Here is a 22446-nt window from a genome sequence, read left to right on the forward strand (position 1 = left end):
AGAAGCTCTATCCATATTTCCTGTTTCCTCTTGAGTTCAAAATTATCAATAGGCTTGTCTATATGTCTCTGAGCAGATGTTGGTTCTTTCTGCCTCTGTTCTTGTGTTCTTCTCTGCTTAAAGTCATAAAGTTCTGCTCTTCCCTCACCAAACTCCAGTTATGCTCCTTGTTTCAAGACCTAGCACAAATACTTTTTTTTAATAGTCCTGAGAACAGTTGTTTGAGTTAAAATATTTGATTCTCCTAATTTTAATGCTAACTTGCTGTATGACCTTCAGCAAATGACTTACCTTCATTGAATTGACTCATATTTTATTTGATATCATTTGTATGACATTTATAGTACTCTGTGTTCTGTTATATGTTCATATCTAACTTGACTTACAACTTTGATTGCTCCTTGGGGACTAGATCAGATTTCTGTGTCTGTAATGCAGCGTGTTACAGTGCAGCGTTGAAGGTCATTTAGCTTTTGTGGAGGGAGAAAACCAAATTCTAATTTACCAGATTGAGATCCTTTTGTTTCTGTGGTGAGAATGGAATGGAGGGTTGAATAGCAAGTCAGCGTGTACTCTGAAGTAGAGTAGGCTCTAAGTGACAGAAATAAGAGTAAGATTTTCTGGGCATTTGAGCAACTTAATTACTAGGTAAAATCTGTTAACTGGTCTCAGTATTACTTCTATTAAAAGAGAAAATCCAATCTCATGAATAATCTATAAGAGTACTTTTTAAATATTAACATGGATTCAGATCACCTGGGGATCTTTTTAAAACTGAAGATTCTGATTCATCAGGTCTGGAGTGGGGCCTGAGATTTTGCATTCTAATAAGCTCCCAGGTGAGGCCAGTATGGTTACAGAACACCTGGGTACTGTTATTTCTTTTCTCTTACAGAATTGGGCCATCGGCTCTGACTGCAGTAGCATTTAGATTGTGGTTGTGGGAAAGAATCTGTAAATCATGTGTTACAGGGAGAATAGATCCTTTGCCCATGTTTCTGTGTCTGTATAATTTATGTGAATATGGATGTATGTACTTTCTCCTGTCTTCATTTTCAGAGGAGAGAAATGACTGGATCAGCATCCTATTAAATGCACTGAAATCACAATCCCCTGCCTTGCAGTCTCAAGCAGCCGCTGCACCTGAGAAATGTGGCTATCTTGAACTGAGAGGGTATAAAGCCAAAATTTTTACTGTCTTAAGTGGAAGCAGCGTGTGGCTTTGCAAAAATGAACAGGTGAGCTGTGTTACAGTAATTGCAAATTGCGGTGCCTTGATTACATTCACAACTGTGCTTTTTAGACTTATTAGTGTTTTTACTTAGAGCCTCTTGCTTTTGCCTTGAATACTGCACTAAATATAACAGAGTTGTTTTGTTGAATTTTCTCAGTTCCTCCTGTGACAGGAAAGTAATCTACATCAAATTTGAGGCTAGACATCGCCTTTTTAAGGGACTGAGAAAATAAAATCTTGAAAATAATTTTTGAAGGATATTCCTTAGCTGAAGTAATATTGTAATATTGTAATTCTATGAGATAACAATCAGAAACCAATTAACCATTACAGCTGTTGATGAAATGGCCCAGTTCTGCAGCTGTTGTGTTTCTTTTATAATAGAAAATTTTAAGAGCAGGCACAAGGTAACATGTTTTTGTGAGTTTCTCGCATTTTTTTAAAAGTAGATATGTTAGTTTCAGAGGAAATAATTTACTATAGGCAGGTGGTTCATATATGCACATACATAATACACCACATATAAATGAAGTAGACTTGAATTGTTGACTTATTGAATTTGGTTAATATAGAAAGACTTTATAGAGAAGTTCAGTATTTTGAGGAGACTAATATTAAAGTTCTAACAAATTCTATTAACTTTATTTGATTCAGTAGACTTCCTTTCTCTAACATATCTGATTCTTATTTTTATCTTACTATTTTATTTTTTTAAGGATTCTGTTTATTTGAGAGAGAGAGAGTCCACATGTGTGCACTCACACAAGCAGGAGGATGGGCAGAGGGAGAGGGAGAAGCAGACTCCCCACTGAGCAGGGAGCTGGCTGTGGGGCTCAATCCCAGGACACTGAGATCATGACCTAAGCTGACTGAGCCACCCAGGTGCCCCTCACATGCCTGGTTTTTAATATGTATAAGAAAATATCCCATTTGGGGAAGGAGATCGTAATCTTTTAGCCTGGAATGCATTAGATTTTTAGTAATTTGTGGAATTGCACAGTGTGCTTTGGACAGCTGATCTAAGATGAACTCACTGGTGACATAGTATAATGAGGGATGACAGGCTGGGATAATAATGCCTACCGTGATTGTAACAAAAAATACAGATGTCAACTCAAATGTCCGTTTCAAAAATATTAACTAGAGATCTTTATCTAAGACATATTCTGAACTTGAGTGTGATCTTTTTCATTATGTTTTCTGGATAAGATTTCTTAGCCAGTTAACTGTGGAAGGAGTCATTGAGCACTGTCGGCACACGAATAAGTTGGATAGTTAGCGTATCCCTCAAGAAGAGGGATGTACAGCTCATAATGTGTATGAACTGAATGTCAACATTTTCAGTCTGTGAAGTGAGATGATTAAGACTTTTCTCATTGGAATGGAGTTTAAAAATGCATAATTTGCATTTGTCAGTATGGAAGTTGTTCTGCCAGATTAATTGAGGTATTCATTTTTTACTTGCACAGATTTGATGGACTTCAAATGATTAGTTTCATCGTTTCCATTAACTGGATTGTCTGAGTTTGCGTTATTCTCCCAAAGTAGATGTTTTTTAAAGTTTTATTAACATTCTCTGATTAGAAAGAAATTGTATGAAATTATTGCTCTAATATTAGCAATTGCACATAAAAAGCGTAAGAATGACTAGCAGCTGGTGAGTACCGGGTATTGTGCTAATTAATTTATAAACATTTCCTTTTAATCTTGCCCATAAATGTGGGAGGAAGATGTTCTCCTCCATGTTTCGTAGATGAGGAAAATAAAGGTTGTGTAAGGATTGTAGATGGTAATGTATAACAAAACCAGAACTTTATGACTCTAAGTGGTAGCATCTTAGCAACTATACCCAAGTGTCTTTAAAGGGTATGTTGAAAATTTCTGGCCAGTGACCTCTTAGAAATAGTCTAAGCTTCTTTTCTTGAATAACTGAGTTGCTTAGGAGGTTCGGAGTGTAAGTGTGTTTGAGTAATACACTTTCTACCAGGTGAGGCATTCTACAAGGGATGTGCTTGTTGAGGACTTAAGTCCTATCTTCCAGGAGGAAAAGTCTGACAAGACTTTTGTTTATGATGGATGGTGAGCCTAGTACTTTATTTGGCTTGTGCAGGAGTTGTAGAGAAGTACAAAAAAGGGCAATTAATGAAGTCTGGAGATTAGAAACACTTCCACATACACGAGCAATGAATACATTCTTCTGAAAAATGAAAACATTAATGCTGGACCCCTCCTCATCTTTTAAGACATAAATCTGTTTTCAGTGCATGTATATTTCTGGTCCTTTTCTATGCATTAACATGCCTTTATATCAACCCTTAAAACGTACATACCATTGCTTGTGCATGTGTTATTTTTAAAAACTTGCATTATTTTATATGGAGCTGGGTCTTAAGGGGCATGATCTTGAGTCAAGTCTTAAAGAACTAGCTGGCCTAAGACTGGATGGATAATTAGGGAAGGCCTTCTATGTTTAGGCCCTAATTTACCATTCCAGTTTTATCTGTGCTTACATGCTATGTATGCCTTTTTCTCCAGACGAAGGTTGCCCATTGGTTTTTTCACATGGTTGAGCAGATTGTGTGAAGAACTTGGGTGACATGCTAAATGGGGAGTCTTTTTCCTGAATGCAAGGGACTTTAAGGTTACATTTAGGAAAAACACTAAAAGATATACATTCAATGCAACTTCTGAAAGTTTTGTATATTCAGTACATTAAGTAATCGTGTTTTTTTTTAAATATGGAAAAATCTGCTTATCATAAAAATGTAAGTTGTGTTACACCTGAAGTTAATGTAACATATCAACTATACTGATATATCAAAAATAAGAAAAAATTAAAAGAAGCGTTAGCTTTGAACTTCCATATCTAAATTTGCATTGGAGCTAATTGAGTTTCATTCATCAAAACTAAATTGTTTTCAGTTTAAAAAATTTTTAAATAATGAATTTATTGCCCACATAATTTGTAGTATAAATAGAACAAAAATAAGGAAAATCAACCCACACTACCCTAACATGTGAATTATTTTCATTTTTCTAGACTCTTTTGATAGTTTTATAAATTTACTTTGGAGGTTCCTCCAGAGAGAGTAAACAGATGATGGATAGAGGTGGAAAGGTAGCATATATTGAAGAGTTATTTAAAAGGAAACTGCAGTGTTCCTTTAGATCAGAGATGATTGGACAGAGGTAACAGTTCTGGGTCTTCATTCTTTCTCTGCTACTAATTGGCTCAGGTAATTAAGTTAATGTCTTTAGATTTAAATGGCGTGGTATAAAGAAGAGAGATAGCTTATTATTCCTAAGGCCATTATGTAAGTTGCATGTGAAAATTCCATATATCTGGGCTCATTCCAGACTGTGGATTTAGAATTTCTGGGGATAGAATGTTGGAATCCACATTTATATAAGCCTTTTACATGTATCAAAAACTATATACAGTCCAACACTTGCTCTCAGTTTTTTTTTTTTTTTTCCTTTAAAAAAATGATAAGTATCTAGGTAAAGAGAGCAAGGTATTTTTGGGATTGGATAATGTGTAAAAATAGCCTTCAGCAACGTTGAATGTTTCATCATCCCACAACTTGGGTCTATTATATGTCTTTTTGTGATTAACTTTCATTTGGAAGTGATCTTTTTCCTCATTGAACATTTGAAATATGCCAACATTTAATTAGAAAGTTAAGATAATTATGATTAGTGATAATACATTTTGAGATTTTGAACTATTACTAATTGTGCATAGTTTTGAACTATAGCTACTTTTTTTTTTTTGGCTAAGATCTTAATTTTTATGATATTATGGTATCATGCTAGCAAGGGGGATGGCAATCTGCCTCTCCTCTTGGACATTTCATGGACAGGTCTGAACACTATGGAATTAACTTTTCATTTTCCCAATTACTTGGTTCAAAGATTCATTTTTTTTTTTTCATCTCTGTCTTTCCGTTTCATTCATTAGTACATTGTGGGGACTGAAATTTTTAGTAGCTCTCCACTGAGTAGGAGAAGTGCCTTAGGGGATGTAATGTTCCCTCCCCCCTCCCCGCCCCTTGCCCAGTAGGTTATAAAAAATTGAAAAGAACAATGAAGAGATATGTAAAAAAAGGAGTTTGGCAAAGTAGAAACAGACACAAATTCTCTACCTAATTACGCAGTTGCGAAACACTGTGGCGCTGTTACTACATAAATTACGTGCCATCTCTTTAACACCATCTCATAAACACAGTGTTTAATTTTTATAAATATTGCTCTCATGTTTTACATGCCTGTGGGTATTATAATTATGATAGTTTTTCTCCAGTGTTATTTCAACTTTATATAAAATGAGTTGTGTTTCATTTTGTGTGGCTTATACTATACAAATTCCTGTGTTTCTGTATTCATCCATTTTACAAAATGGATTTTTACTGGACACCTTCTCATTTCTGGGCATGGCTCTAGGCTCTAGGAGTATAGCAGTGACCAAAAGATGCCTGTTGTCTCAGCTTCCACTGTGGGTAGCACACATTGTGATAAATAAATGAGACTTCTGGTAGCTTTCTGTATGTAGCCTTTTCTTCCTTTTTGATTTTTTTTTTTTTTTTTGGCATGGACTTTCATGACCTTTTCGTAAAGAATTGTTTACATTTCAAATGCTGTTAGCTATGTGAACTAGGTACCAGCCTGATTTTAACCTTAAACGTGTTAGAATTTTTATATTCAAATTAATGGTGTGATGGTTTATTCACTGTCAGATGTTCAGGAGTTTCAAGCCCGTAGCTGACACTCAGTAAACACTTTGCAGAAAGAGCTTGTTGAAGGCGCGGTCATTCACAGCTGTTGTCTTGTCTATAGAGCTCACCATTTTTTTAAAGTTTGTTTTTAAGTAATTCTCTTTTCTGTGAATTGTCCCTTGATTTTATTTTTCCATTTATTGATTGGGATGTTACTGTCTTTTCTGATGATTTCTTAAGCTCTTCATATAATAAAGATAATTAATCATCAGTTCATTTTCTATAACTGCTTTTTTGAGCTATCGTTTACTTTTTCATTCTTCAGTTAATTTTTACTGTGTAGAAATTTTATTATCATTAAACTGCTTTTTATTTCAAAGCTTATAAATTTTTGATATTCTGGCAAATAATTATTTTATGAATTTATTTGTCTTGACATGATATGGATGTAGTATATACGCCAGTATTTAAAATTTTAAGTGAGATAAAATCTGAATGTACACTGAAGTATGTGAAGTGTTATACATGTGGTGTTGCTATTTGAATGAAATTTCTGCAAATGGATGTGAGGCACATTTAAGATAATTGGCTTTGGTTTCCATTTGTTAGGTTGTTCTGACAGCCAGTCTCCCTCTTTTTTTTTTTTTTTTTTTTGTGATGAGTTTTTTTCAGGATCATGTTAGTATTAGTGAATTCATTACAACCAGATGTCTTGCTTGGTGGGTCTGTGCATCCATTTAATGATAATTGTGGCACTGAGGATTTAACTATATAAATTCACTTGATTAAACATTTTCAAATCAGGGTATAACAAGAGACTCATTCCCCCTCGTTCCCCCTACATAATGTTCCCGGTGTCTGGCACGGGGATGAAACTCTAATAGAATTTAAATAGACCTCATAGGGCTGTGGGTTGAGTAGCACAGAAAGAAGCAGCAGGATGTAGGTGGTGGCCTCAGATTCTCTGGGTTCTGTATCTGGCCAAACTCTGCATCTGGTGTTTCCCCGGAAATGTGGTGCCAGTGTCATACAATGCCACATCTGTTTTCAACAAATGTGTAAGCACCAAGTTCTTAAATTTCTGGCATGGAAACCTGGCATCCAGTGTTTCCAAAAATAGGTTTGAGTTTCAGAAAATTTGGGGTTAACAAACCCTTCTTTAATTTTTCCGGTTAGGAATCAAACTTTTATTTTGCTCTTTTACTGTGTAGTTTCAAAATGTAGTTTCAACCAGGTTCTGTTGCTACAAATAACCCATTTCAGCATCTTGGTAAATATTTACATTCTTTCTAAACCAAGTGTATACTATAGAATCATTGGTGCAAATACTTTCATTCTTTACAAATAAAATGGAGATACTTTTATTGAAGACAAATTCTGGGCTCGAACTCACAAATAAAATAATTGTCTGTATTTGACCCTTAATTTATGTGGCACTCCATTTTTATAACAGTGCTGTGTAATGTAGATATGACTGTGTTTTTTTATAAATGAGGAAGTTGAGGTCTAGATAAAATAAATAACTTGGTAGTAGTCATACAGCCAGTAAATGGCTTAGCCAGGATTCTCCCCTGGTCTGACTCCCAGTGCCAACATGGTCATGACCGCCTTTGCAGGTGGTCCAGATCTGTTCGCCAAGCAACACCGTTGTTATAATGGTACTGGTGGTGGGATTCATGCTTTGTGAGATCCCACATTCTGTGACTGCAAATTAAATGTAAGGTATTGTTTAATCCAGAATCTGCTTTTAGCTTTTTGCTTTCTATAGTAATATTCCAGTCACTGAATTTTCAAGCTCCTGTTTTTTTTTATTTTGTTTTTGTTTTTGTTTTGTTTTCTGTCCACCTTCTAGCATTTTAAGTGTTGAAAGCGTAGCCTGGTCTGACTTGTGCCTATTTTTCAAAATGAGACTATTGCTGACAATCAGATTATAGTTAAAGAGCAATTTATTTTTTTAACATTTGCCTTCCACCCCATTTTTAAAAATGTATATATACTTGCTAGTTATCTTAAATATGTGTTTTCTTGTAATTAACTTTTTCACAGTTAATATGTTCCCTTGGTTTCAAATTTAAGAGATAGAAGCTAACAAGAACTGTAACAGTAGCTAACTAGATCTGTGTAGCACTGACTGCGTGCCTGGCATTCTTCTAAGCATATTTAATGTGTTGATTTAATCCGCCCCATGCTGAAGTAGTATAGGTACTACTATTCTCTCCATTGTGCAAATGAGAGAACTGAAACCTGAGAGGTATACCCAATCAAGCTGGTCTGGGTTTTGTCAATGATCTGGTCAAGTGTCACTTCCTTTGGATGTTCTCGTAAGAACACAACTCTCTCTCACAGGGATTGGCTGGTTTCAGTGTGTACAGCTATGTACTTAGTACATTTCCCCTTAGTCTATAAGCTTTCCAAAGGTGGGGACCCTATCTTACGCTCTGGTGCAGACCCAGGATTTAGCACGACTCCTTTACCCACACAGAGTACTTCATAAATACTGTTTTTCCAGGATGAGTTTTCCCCTTTTAAAAATGGCTTTATCTGCTCTGCCTTGTTCTCAGAATAATTTACAAGATCAAATGAGAGTTCATAGCTTTCTGTAAGCTTCAGAGCATGACACAAATAGATATTAAACTAATTATGGAGCGTACCATAGATGGTTAATGAAGACTGATGTTTTTAAAGCCTCTAGATGTTAACACAGGGGTGAACACCCAGGACAAGTAGGATCTTGAAAATCCAGTGTGTCACTGTGTTCTGGCCAAAGTATTTTTAACCAGTAGTCTTGATGATTTCAAAAGATTTTTGTATAATCATTGCATGGCTTTTCTTTTTCTTTCACTCTACAGAAGGCAGGAGGAACTGTTGATATCCTGATATTTTAATATTGCAGACTCATCCTGTCTAGATTCTACAGCTGGTTCTGCTGTCTAATTCAGTTTTTCTCAACATTGACTGCATACGAGAATCACAGGATTGTAGTTTTGCTTAAGAGATGCTTAAGCTCTGCTTTCCAATTCAGGAGATAAAAATCTCAGTGTTGGAGGGAGTATTGAGGAATTAGATATATTCTTAATGTAGTCTAAATACAGTCTGAAAAGTGGTTTAATGTCACCACAAATATTTTTAATAGGAAACACCGTTGTTTCATATTTAATAGCTCTCAAGAGCACTGACATTTATTTTGTTACTCTGCTATACATTTTACAGTCCATTTGTGCCGGTGAATTCAGTGGATACTCTTAATTACTCAAAACCATATGGCCATGGCCAGCAGCTGATAAATGGTTACAATTTTCTTTCAGGCTAAAAAAAATCATCTTTGCCTTGCTTGGAAGAAATTTGGGGTCTAGAGCCCACCTTCACTTTTTTTATTTTTAACAGAAATTGCAGCTTTATATGTAGACATTTCACAACTTGCTTGTAGAAAAGAGGGGCCACCAATTCAGGTTGGAGCCTGAATGAGGCACATTAGTTTCCATAAAACATTGCCCCTCCTGCCATCTGCTGGTCTGATGGTTTAAGTATGTATCCCTGCCCTTCTTAACACACAGTACAGGCAAGCCAGGCGCTCATCAGAGAATATAACTTGGCATAGAATGTAACCGTTCATATCCAGCTCTTGTCAGGTCTTCATTATGGGAAACTGTTGGAAGGACATGCAGTCTATTCTAGAGTTACTTCTGTATCAAGTTGGGCCATCAGAAAGCTGTTTTTAAAATATCTTACCTTGCCTGATATAAGGTAGCTACACTTGCGGGGAGCATAGTACAATTTATAGAATTGTGAAATCACGATGTTTGCATACTTGAAACTAATGTAACATTGTGGATGTACTTCAACTAAAAAACAAATGAAAAACACACAAAAAAACTTACCTTGCTACCCCTCCTTTATTTCTTCATTAAAAGAGAGTTTGAGTTTTCAGTCACTTGGGTTGGAAGTTTCTCCAACAGTTGTTATCTGGCAAGAACACTGGTATTGACAATTCAGAATTTTTTTTTTTTAACTGCAGTAAATATAACACTGGAACCTATTTGATTCTCCTTGTCCATATAGATCACATTAAGTACCGATTTTTAGATGAGTTTGCCATACAAAGTGAAGTATATGGTGTTTTTCAATTATTTTGCAACACAGCATCTCTGTGCATCTTCTCTTTTATATTATTGAATCTTGGTTTCTGGCTTGTTTTTCCAAACAGAGCAAGCTATTTGTACTTTTATCAGAAAAAAAATATCAAATTGATGATATGTTTTATAAATGCGTCACATATTCTAACTTAACATCATACGTTAAAAAGAAGAGAGGCTTTTCTGCAATTTATGAAAGAAAACTGGATACTTTTTTAAGTGGGGGAATTTGTTATAATGTTATTTTATTTCACTTATTTTATTAGGAATCCTTTAGTCTGAAATGACAAAAACTCAAAGGATCACTTAAATAGACAGGCATTTCTTTGTTTTAGAAAAATCCCTTGGTGTAGGTAGCAGAGAACTGATGCCACCAGGGAACAAGGGGCTTCCTATCTTTTTCCTCACTCTGGCATCCTCAGGTACAAGAATTTGTCCTCAGGCTTTTCATCTTGAGGATTCTAACAGCTTCTGTGTGTCTAGATGTTATTTCCTGAGAAGATGGAATGGCAAGGGGTAAAAGTCTTCCAAGATTTGCCGCCCACCACCCCAGGAATTTTTTTATATTCTATTGACCAAAACTAAGACATATGAGCCCTCCTAGCATGCAAGGGAGATGGAAATATAGTGCTTTTACTTTTAGCCTGTGGAGAGAAAGCTGGTGAACTTTCATGGTCTCTGCCAGAAGTATTCTTATTAAAAAATGGACCAGTATTTTTTTTTTTCAAGATTTTATTTATTTATTTGACACAGAGAGAGATCACAAGCAGGCAGAGAGGCAGGCAGAGAGGGAGGAGGAAGCAGGCTCCCCACTGAGCAGAAAGCCCAATGTGGCGCTCGATCCCAGAACCTTGAGATCATGACCTGAGCTGAACACAGAGGCTTTAACCCACTGAGCCATAGGCACCCCTGGACCAGTATTTTTTGTATTTTTTCTTTAGTATGGCTACTTTTTCTAGTCAAATTGAATTTAGGAATTCAAAGCACATTTAGTTTACATGGATAAATCTTTTTTTTTTTAAGATTTTATTTATTTATTTGACAGACAGAGATTACAAGTAGGCAGAGAGGTAGGCAGAGAGAGAGAGGAGGAAGCCGACTCCCTGCCGAGCAGAGAGCCCAATGTGGGGCTCGATCCCAGGACCCTGGGATCATGACCTGAGCCGAAGGCAGAGGCTTAACCCACTGAGCCACCCAGGCGCCCCTACATGGATAAATCTTTTGAAGTAGGGAATAATTATATTTTTAAAGTGTTGAGATTATTTGATAAATCAAATTCCCAAACTATTATGATTAGATAATAATATTTCAAACGTCAGCATTTTTAAAAGGTAGACCTTATAGCCTTTTGAACAATTTCTAGTTTTGGTGGGGCAGACTGAACAGAAGACAGTTTTCAAACCAAAATAGCATTTAAAGCAGTTTAAGAATTTAGTTGAAGAAAGAGGAAAGTAATAAAATTTTGGGAATGAGATAAAATCATAAAATAAGTAATGCTTTTGTCAGAGAGTAAATGAGAAAAATAATATGACACAGTAGAGGCAACATCACAGAGTAAAACAAAGAACAGTCAGCGTGAGTTTTGGTCACTTTGTGCCACATACAACTCACTGCGCTTACCATGCAACTTTCCTCTATTTGGGACTCAGTTTCCCTTTCTTTTTTGTAAGTATAATTCTACCAGCCTCACAGTGTCATTGACTCCCCTGCTTAGAAATTGGTAGGCACATGCTAAGGGCTAGTTAACTCTTAGTTTCCTTTACTGAAGAGATAAAGATGAAAAAGCCCCTAACTTTGAACAGTTAAGCATGTACACTTCACAATTTGTGTCCTAGTCAACTTGACTTTTCATGTGACACAAGTCCGTACTTCATCAGTAGCCAGCTTGTCCAGCTTGGAATGCTAGCATGAATTGAGAGAGCCTCCTAAAATAAGAAAACAACACTATCAATCCATTTTTTTTTAAGATTTTATTTATTTATTTGAAAGAGAGGCAGTGAGAGAGAGCATGAGCGAGGAGAAGGTCAGAGGGAGAAGCAGACTCCCCATGGAGCTGGGAGCCCGATGCGGGACTCTATCCCGGGACTCTGGGATCATGACCTGAGCTGAAAGCAGTCATCCAACCAACCGAGCCACCCAGGCATCCCTATCAATCCATTTTTAATGACTTACTCAGTTCTACATGTATATGTGTAGAAAAATTTAGTAGGATATAATGGTACTTTGGATTTTAGAGTATATAATGTGTACGTTCAAAATCCATATTTTGTTTCTTTATAATGTTATTATTTTTTTCTCCCAACTAGGATTTTAAAAGTGGACTTGGTATTACCATAATTCCTATGAATGTAGCAAATGTAAAGCAAGTGGACCGAACTGTAAAACAGTCTTTTGAAATAATCACTCCCTATAGGAGTTTTAGGTAAGCTATATTTAAATGTTTATGTTTGTGTTATTCCGTGAAAGCTTGGGTGATCTACTTTCACATTGCTAGTGGTGATTTTATTTCCTATAGATCACATAATAAAATCATGTTTGTTGTTTTCTATATTGTCTAATTTATTAGCTGGTATATAAAATCACCTTATAAAAGTGACTTGAATTGTCACACAACCTGCAAAGATGCTAATTTCATGAGATTTGGGATGTTTCTTTTCTTAATACTTTTTTCTCTTAGTAGACTTCATAAATATATTAATCTTTTATCAATAAATATGTGAAAATTACTTCAAATTTTAGGAATAAAGAATATTGTCTTTAAACTATATTTTTATTTACCTTTTTTAGACTAATTGAATGCAACCCTCCTTTAAAATCCTGATTATAACTGCTCCATATTGATTTCTTAAAAGAAACTCCTGCTTAAAATAATGCCAGTGAGTCTCATAGCACTTTTTTAAAAAATATTTTTATTTATTTGATAGAGATTACAAGTATGCAGAGAGGCAAGCAGAGAGAGAGAGGGGGAAGCAGACTCCCTGCCAAGTAGAAACCCTGATGCGGGACTTGATCCCAGGACCCTGGGATCATGACCTAAGCTGAAGGCAGAGCCTTTAACCCACTGAACCACCCAGGTGCCCCTCATAGCACTTTTTGATCAACTATTTTAACAGTTCATTATATATCTTGCATTACAGCAATCTAGTAATTTTTTCAAATAACAATGAAAAAGAAAACTTAAAGTTTGTAGTATGTTTTAATAACCTGTAATAAGCCCCGTGGCTTTGGTACACAAAAGAGGCATAAGTCAGTATCTGTGAGTTTACCCACATTAATTCATTTGTTAAAATTAATCAACATATCACAGGGTAGTATCCAGGTCAGAAGCACTTGTCAGAGGCCTTTGAAGGACTAACAATTACTTAGCAATTTTGAAAATACTCCCAAGTCTGGTATTCATTTCATCTGTCAGAAGTGTCTGCTGGTTCAAATCTTGAGGAAAAAATAATCACCTAGAGAATAACAACCGTCATTTTCACATATGCAGATTCAAGCCTCAACTGAAAATGTAGACGTTGGCTGAGCTGTTTTTACTCGAAATATTTCTGACACAAAATATGGGGTGAACTTTTTCCTCACATCCGCCAACTCTCCATGTCTCCAGATCCCAGGCAGTGGTCCTACAATCAGTCCTGTTCCGACAGCGGCTACTTAGCATGGACATTAGACCCCACAAGTTTCAGGGCTCAGTCCCACAAAGCTGCTTTCAGTTCAGACTCTAGTCACAAGCCTTGGGTCCTCAGCTTACCCACACTTTGTTCTTGGCTGCAAATTGGGATTCCCCCAACCCCAGCTCCCCAGGTTCACTAATTTGTGAGAATGGCTCACAGAACTCAGGAGGACAGTTAAATTAATTATTTCCAGTTTATTATACAGAGTGCCTCTCAGGAACATCCAAATGGGAGAGCCCCACAAAGCAAGGTACAGAGCTTCCATGCCTTCTCTGGGTATATCATGCTCTCAGCCCTTCAATGTGTTCATCAACCCAGAAGCTTTCTGAACCCGGTGGTTCAAGGGTTATTACCAGGGTTTCATTCCGTCGGCATGATTGATTAAATCTTTGGATGTTGGTGATTAACTCAATTGCTAGCACGTCTCCCATCCCTAGAAGGTCAGGGGGGTGGGGCTGAAAGTTCCAGTCCTCTAATCACACCTTGGTCTTTCTGACCCATCCTGAAGCTCTTGAGGCCTCCAGCCTCAGATTATCTCACAAGCATACAAAAGATACTTGTCCCTTAGGGCACTCCAAGGTTTTAGAATCTGTTACCAGTAACCCAGGCGCAAGGACCGTTGTATTAGCTGTGACCAATCTCTGTGTAGAAGTGGAAACCACTAAGAAGTTTGTGGATATTATACTGATGATGGCAACATAAAGTGCTTCAGAAAATATCCATGTAGGCCACTCAGTTTACTTATGGATTGTTTGGAATATGTTAGTCATCTGTTATTTTCATTCTATTTCAAAACATTTTCATCTTCAGAACAGAAAATTTTAATGTGAAACATTTTGCGGGTCATTGGCCGAGTTTGGAGCACTGTAGCACATTTCCTGACACATTGCAGATACTCACTCAACATTTCTTGGAGTGAACCCATGGTTAATGTTTTATCCCTTTACTCAGGTATCCAGTAAACACTAAGAATTGGGGAAAATCAGAACATGGCTAAAAATGAGTTAGAATAGTAATCACTTGAAACTTTTTTGATTTCTCAGTTTCTTCAAGCCATCTGGACATTCTTGTAATTAAAAAAGAAAATCTATTTTTAAGACTGAAAAAAATCAAAATTTCTGGTGGGTGTTTTTGATAATTTAGTTTCAGACTATCATGGCATACTTTCTTGGCAAGATAATCCCAGTAGTTCCGAAAGTCTGAAACTCAGCCAGTCTCTCATTGATTATTATATAACCACTGCTTAGGAAACATGGCCTCTCATTTAAGCTCTTGACCTAACAAGCCAATTTTTATATCCTGGTGAGAAAAAAATGTATATATTAATTTTGGTTCAAGATATGTAAACAAACTCATAAGCAATGTGGGATGTTAAAAGAAAAAATAGATTTTTAAATTAGATGATTTTTAACAGAAAAGACTATCCAGCTGCCTGGAAGGCACATTTTTCAGCTGCTGCTTAATTTGTGAGCAAAATGAATATGCAAACTGAACATACTGCTTAATTGGCCTTTACAAGGGAGATCAATAATGCAGAAACATTCATTGTCCCAGCTTTACAGCCGAGTCTGAAAAAGAGAAACAGGAGTGGATTGAAGCTGTGCAGCAATCGATAGCAGAAACTCTCTCTGATTACGAAGTGGCTGAGAAGATTTGGTTCAATGAGTCCAACAGGAGCTGTGCCGATTGTAAAGCCCCGGACCCTGACTGGGCGTCCATCAATCTCTGTGTTGTCATCTGTAAGAAGTGTGCAGGTAATTAGTGATAAGTTATGCTCATCACTGTGGTAGCAGATTGGCACCGAATACTCTTAATTGTCCTATGTAATGTTTCCCAGCCAACAGTTGTGAAAAATAGAGAAGGCTTATTACATTTCTATTAAATTTAGAAATATCTTAAAGTTCTAAACTTTTCTTATGCATGCCTTAGATGTAAAAAAAATGATTTTTAAGCACGTCATCATTTTGTGTGCCTCCTGGTCCATGTGTGGATTTTAAAAAGACAGTGTTGAAATGTTTAGATTTTAAGGTGAGTGTTTCAGAATGCACCCTGAACATGCTTGTATCTTTGCACGATTTGCCCACTTTTCCCCCATCATATTTTGCATGATGTGTATTTCATATTAAGGTCATTCTGAGCTCCAAATTTGGTACAGCAGATCCTGTATCTCTTTTAATGAGAGTGTTTATTTAGAAACATTTCCAAAGAGCACTGAGGTTCCTGACAGTAACCAGTCCTATGACTGGTTATCTTGTTGTGACTTTACAGCTTACAGACCATCTGACAGCTCAGTGTATTTGGGGGTTCATCGTTGTTCCAGTGAATGGAAGGCACGGACTCCAACTGAGATGTGTGGTCATATAGGTCTTGGAGAAGGTTAGCCATTGCTAAACTTGACTTCAGCATGCTAGCTTTACCAGGCATGCTGCTGGTCCTAGAAATTAAATATGTGTGAGAGGTTGATATGTCCTCCACAGTTGTATAAATACTCATTGCAGTAGAATATGACAATGGCAAGACCAGGGTAGAGCACAGGTTTCATTGGTAGAATATGGATGAGGAACACTACCTCAGAGCAAATACTAGGACAGTTGCTCCAATCCTTAATGCTTCTCAAGGGTTCTGTGCTTCCACAGTTCATATCACACTAGATTTTCTCAGGAGCTTATTAACATCACTGTCAACAAGAAGCGCCTGCTAATCCCCCTCTACTTTGTACTTCTTCTGAACCTTTTTTCCCCCACCAGTCTCATTGGAAGAGAGCCTTTGTGATGTCTGATGCTATTCTTTCTACTCATGTCTCTGCTTCTTTCTTCTCTTCTTAGGATCCTCACCTCATCACTTGTTCCTTCTCTGTAGTTATTCAACCGTGGTTTCTTTTGTTTCAGCATACACACACACACACACACACACACACACACACATATACTTGTGTCCATCTGTCATGTTGACACTAGCTTCCTGAGAACTTGCCGTTCTCCTGTCTCTTTTCCCTTCACAGACAGGGTACTTTTAAGAGTAGAATTCTGCACTGATTTCTTTCATTCCTTTAACTTCCTTGTTTTTCTTCATCCTGTGATCAGTTTTTTCTTCTCTGTAGTCCAATAAAAATATTTTCACCATGTATACCAGTATAGTTTACCTCTCAGTTTCCTTGTGGTCCGTTCCTATCTTTATTGTCTTCTCTACAGTATCTGGCACTTCAGTATTTGACCACTGTATCTCTCTGTGACTTCCCATCCTCCCCTAACTTACAAGATACCATTTTCTCTTTGTGTGTTCGTAACACCTTGGTCATCCTTTCTCAGGTTACTTTTCCTTTGCCTGGTGTGTTCCTTTGGGTTACATCCTCTGTTCTCTTTCACTCTGATGTTCCCTGTTGATGTTATTTATCATTTTAAGTTCGGCACTCTCTTGTAAGTGGCCAGTTCTCACCATGGTGGACACCACACCTATTGGAGCCCATTGGACTCTTTTCCTGGATTTGCCCAAGATACCTCAAAAATAACATGTGAATAATGGAGCTCTCATTGCTGCCCAGCTCATTGCGTAAAACTGAAAATTCTCATTTATTCTAAATCTTGGTCAGAAACAATACTGTCTACTGCTACATTCAAGTCTAAAACCTGAGAGACCCTTTTGGCCCCTCCCCCTCCTTTAAAGCCCACCAAGTCCCAATAGTTTTTATCGCCTTGGGTTTTCTAAATCTGCCCTCCCTATCATTACTCCAACTCAGAGTCTATCTTTTTTTTTTTTTTTTTTTTGCCTCTGTGACTCCATGGTTTCTTTCCAGTACTTCTCCCTATTTTCTGAGTTCAACCCCTTTCAGGTGAATAAAGAGCACCAAATGCCCTTTATTGTCCATCATGTCCAACATACAGTGTTGCCTTTAATTGGTCTTCATAAATGCAAACCTATGCATATTTCTGCCATTGGGCTTTTAAGACTGTGCTCTGAGTAGTTATCATTTTAAAGAAAGGAGGAAAGGACCCTCTTACCTATTGTAGAAAGAGGAATGAGCTTTCATGCTCATAGGCAATGAGTCCTTAAGATAGAGGAATGGGCAGTGGCTTAACCCACGGAGCCACCCAGGTGCCCCCGATAGAGGAATGTCTTGAATGCCTTATTCCCTCCTCAGTGTAGAAAGCATCGGACACATTCCTGGGTGCCCAATAATGACTGAATGATGATTACACAGCATAATTGAATTGATGCTAATAGAATGTTGGGCTTTTATTGTCTTTCAGGTATAAAAGTAGAATAAAGAATCCACTTCATATTTTTAGATACAAGTTTATTAGAGTTGTTGCTGGGTGCTTTTTTTTTCTTTTTTGAGTAAAATGATATCTGTGTTCACATATATGGAATGTAAACAAACATAAAAGATTTTCCATAATCTCTAATAGTTAATTAATTACCAAGTGATGAATATACACACATACATATTGATACACATATATAGTTAGTTTTAAAACTGTAGCTTTATACCACTACAGAGTAGTGATGAAAATGATTACTGTTATCTTCATTGTGGTTGGGATTTCTGTATAATTATCACACCATTACTCTTACTAGTATTGGCATTAAGGAAAGTAGATATTGGTGTGTTTTAAGTTGAAAAGATATATGCATACATACATACGTGAATGCACATACAGACTTTTTTTAAAGATAATATACATTTACATACAAATTGAAATAGAAATGCAATTGTGTCTTGACTTTAGGACAACATAGATCTTTAGGACCAAAAGATTCCAAGGTTAGAAGCCTAAAAATGGATGCCAGCATTTGGAGCAATGAACTCATTGAGGTAAGTTGGGTGATAAACTGTGGATTTGCCTAGCAGGGATCAGGTGGTAGTTAGCAGTGAGGTGACATGAATTATTTTAGGAGCTCTTGATAAAGTTCTCACCACACTGTAAAAATGGCTTATAGCCTCTTTGGTAGTAGTATCTTCCTACTTCAACTTTTAGAATGCTTCTTAAATGAGATAGTTACTTGAAAAATATGAAGTACAAGGAGTTTAATAGTAATAGCTACTTTTAAAGGCTTGACAGCATTTATTTTATTTTATTTTATTTTATTTTATTTTTTTTTTTTTAAGATTTTATTTATTTGACAGATAGAGATCACAAGTAGGCAGAGAGAGAGGAGAAAGCAGGCTCCGGGCTGAGCAGAGAGCCCAATGCGGGGCTCGATCCCAGAACCCTGAGATCATGACCTGAGCCGAAGGCAGAGGATTAATCCACTGAACTACCCAGGCGCCCCAGCATTTTTATTTTAAAGCCAGAATTTCTTTCTTTTTAACCTTGCATGGATAAAATATTAGAAATGTGAATGAAAACTTGGCAAATTTTCTATTCTTTCTCTTGGCCATCCTCTGTCATTAATTGGGCTCATGTCTGACTTTTTGTCTCCTATAACCATTTTCTTCTTGGATTTCAGTAACCCTCCCAACCACATTACCCCACCTACTAGGCCATTTTAAATAAATTTGTCTCTATGTAGTTTCACAAAATAATAATGCTTTTGCTGCAATTTGGGTCGCTTGCAGTTTCTTTTCTAGCTTATCTTGTACCATTACTAAAAGCAATGAGGCTGTATTTAAAATAGAAATAATATCTGCTTTCATACTCCATCTTCCTGAAAGATATGGATTTTTCATGTGTTTTTGCATATTTTATACTAAGTTTTATATATATATATATTTGGTTGCAGGGAGAGTATGCATGTGAGGGCAGGGGAGGGGCAGAGGGAGACAGAGAATCTTAAGCAGGCTCTGCATAGTGTGGAGCCCTGTATGGTGCTTGATCTCATGACCCTGAAATCATGACCTGAGCCGAAATCTAGAGTTGGACACTTAACTGACTGAGTCACCTGGGCCCCCAGGTTGTATTTTAATTTGTGAGTCAGGTTTTTGTAAATTCAAATACATTTTATGAAATCATATTGTTTTATGACTTTCTGACAATTTAGCTCTTTATTGTCATTGGAAACAAAAGAGCAAATGACTTTTGGGCTGGTAATCTTCAAAAAGATGAAGAATTACACATGGACTCACCTGTAGAAAAGAGAAAAACCTTTATCACTCAGAAATACAAAGAAGGAAGATTCAGAAAGACCCTACTGGCATCTCTCACCAAAGAAGAATTAAACAAGGTATCAAAAAATATGTAACAATAGACGTGGCTCTTGATGTCTTTTGAAACATGGGTCAACTATTTTGAAAATAATTCTAAAAAGTCTATTACTGTCTGACAAAAGTATTTAATGTTATTTTATTTTCATTTGTGAGATTGTGCTATTAATTTTACCACTGTTTTACTTAAGAGTTCATTATTGATAGTGAATAAATTCTTTGTCCATAACATGAGTTTCCAGCTAATTAGGCCTACTCCAAAATTCTGAGAACTGTGGCAACTTTCCTTATTTTAGGGACAGGACTCTAAGCATGACTTCAATTTGTACATTGTTAACATTGAGTCACCAAAATAAATGTCATTTGCTCAATATATTTTTATAAGCAATGCTTTGCTTAGTGCTGTTCACCCCAAGTGTCATTTGCCTTTGACTGAGTGATTCCAGACCTGCTGGTTTATGCTACACACTTGTTCTTCACTCTTTTGGCAAAAGATATGTTAAGCATCCTGCCTGATTTCTTTTTGAAATTGCTGCTTCAGTTTCTTATGTGTTAGGAGGCTCGTCCATGTAGAGCTACTTAATACATGGACTTTTATACGACTATTGTTTTTGTGCTTAGAGACTATGTTCTTTTATGGTTCTCAGTTTTTTAGTATGCTTTTAGTGGTGATACTTACGGATAAAAATCCTTAAGTTATTGGAATTATGCTGAACATTTTAGATAATAACAAAGGCCTTTTTCATCCTTCTGTAGAAATTATAAGATCATACAATTGATTTACATTTCTACTGGATTAATTCCCCTAAACTATGTTTTTAGTCTTTGTACATTTTTGATGATAGTAAACTGAGGCCACCAATTCATTTTAAAGCAATGGCACAGAAAATACGAAGAATTCAGTGTAAGCAGCTAAGGTAGAGGAGAGTGGGAGAGGTGGGATGGGGGAGGGGTTTAGAAACTAGATATTTATAAGGTTATTACTAAGACATTTTGTTTTGGGTAGTGGTTTCATTGGTGCTAATTACATAATTAAAATTGACCAGACATACATGGAATAATAACAACAAGTTATCATAAACCAAGGGTTTTGATTAATTCTATGAAGGAGAGGTCTGTTATATATAAATATGCAAATAGTAAGTTGTGTATTTTGGGAAATAATTGGTGAAATTAGAGAATTTGAGAACGAGAAATGAGGGCATGGCTTCCTCTAGTGGTTTCTTTCTTTTTGATAGTGATGGGTATCTTATAGCGGGTATACTAATGTCCCCAAAGTGCTGTCTGCCACACCACACAGTTTCCATTAGATGAGTTTTACATTAATTACTAACAATTGAAGTTTTCTAAGAATATGATAGAGAAGTCTACCTATTGGTATTTATTTATACAGTGGGCTTCTTAAAAGTGGTACTCTTAATATCAGCAAATAATTTTTGCAAAAATACATATTTTATTGAATAGACATATTTTTAATTGAGATATAATTTACCTACAACAGCCGGTTGATTTGGTACATTTATATGTTGTGATGTGATTACGACTGTGGCTATAGCTGACACGTGTATCACATCACATCATTATTTCTTTTTTGTAGTGGGAACATTTAAGGTCTAGTCTTTGAGCAATTTTTAAGTTAATAATACAGTATTATTGATTATAGCCACTATGCTGTTCATTAGATCTCCAGAACTGGTTGCAAGTTTGTACCCTTAAACAAATCTCCCCACCCCCCAGACACCCTGTGGTTACCACATTCTAATCAGTGTTCCTATGAGTTTGGCGTTTTTAGGTTCTAAATAATAGAATATACAGTATTTGTCTTTCTCTGGCTAAATTTATTGAGCATTATGCCTTCAGGTTCCATCCATATCCCAAATGGCAAGATTTCCTTCTTCCTCATGTTTGAATAGTATTTGTGTGTGTGTGTGTGTGTGTGTGTGTGTGTGTGTGTGTAGCATATCGTCTTTATTCACTCATCTATTGATGGATACTTAGGTTGTTTCCACATACTGGCTTTTGTGAATAATCTTCTAATAGACATGCGATTGCAGATCTAATACCATTCTAAGAGGTGTGAGATAATATGTCATTGTGGTTTCAATTTGCATTTCTCTGATGATTAATACTATTGAACATCTTTTCATGTAACTGTTAACCATTTCAATATTTTCTTGGAAAAACATCTATTCGGTTTCTCTGCCCATTTTTAAGTTGGATTGTTTTTGGGCTTGTGAGTTCTTTATTTTGGATATTAGCTCCTTATCTAATGTATGGTTTAAGATTTTGACTCCCATTCTACAGGTTTGCCTTTTCATTTTGTTGATTTTTCTTCAGATGTGAAGCAGTTTTTTAGTTTTGATAGAGTCTAGCTTAAATTGATTTTTTTTCTTTTTTGCTTATGCTTTTGGTGGTGTCTCCAAAAAGTCACTGTCAAGACCAATTTCAGGGAACTATTTCTTTTTTTTTTTTCTTCTACAAATTTTAAGGTATCAGGTCTTATGTTTAAGTCTTTAATCTTTTTTGAGTATATTTTTGTGAACGGTATAAA

The 22446-nt window shown here is 36.3% G+C and overlaps 1 protein-coding gene across 3 annotated transcripts in view; it reads left to right on the top strand.

Annotated features, from left to right (window-relative positions):
• The window catches only part of ARAP2 (ArfGAP with RhoGAP domain, ankyrin repeat and PH domain 2), a 186461-nt gene that overhangs the window by 58020 nt on the left and 105995 nt on the right, over window positions 1–22446 (top strand). For all 3 annotated transcript variants that reach the window (XM_044224949.1, XM_044224951.1, XM_044224950.1), the window contains exons 9-13: window positions 1060–1238; window positions 12389–12504; window positions 15308–15507; window positions 18481–18566; window positions 19733–19915. In XM_044224949.1, the coding sequence (XP_044080884.1) occupies window positions 1060–1238; window positions 12389–12504; window positions 15308–15507; window positions 18481–18566; window positions 19733–19915 (764 nt within the window). The remainder of the gene's footprint in view (window positions 1–1059; window positions 1239–12388; window positions 12505–15307; window positions 15508–18480; window positions 18567–19732; window positions 19916–22446) is intronic.

This window comes from Neovison vison, chromosome 11, assembly GCF_020171115.1.
Source record: "Neovison vison isolate M4711 chromosome 11, ASM_NN_V1, whole genome shotgun sequence".
Classification (NCBI taxonomy): Eukaryota; Metazoa; Chordata; class Mammalia; order Carnivora; family Mustelidae; genus Neogale; species Neogale vison.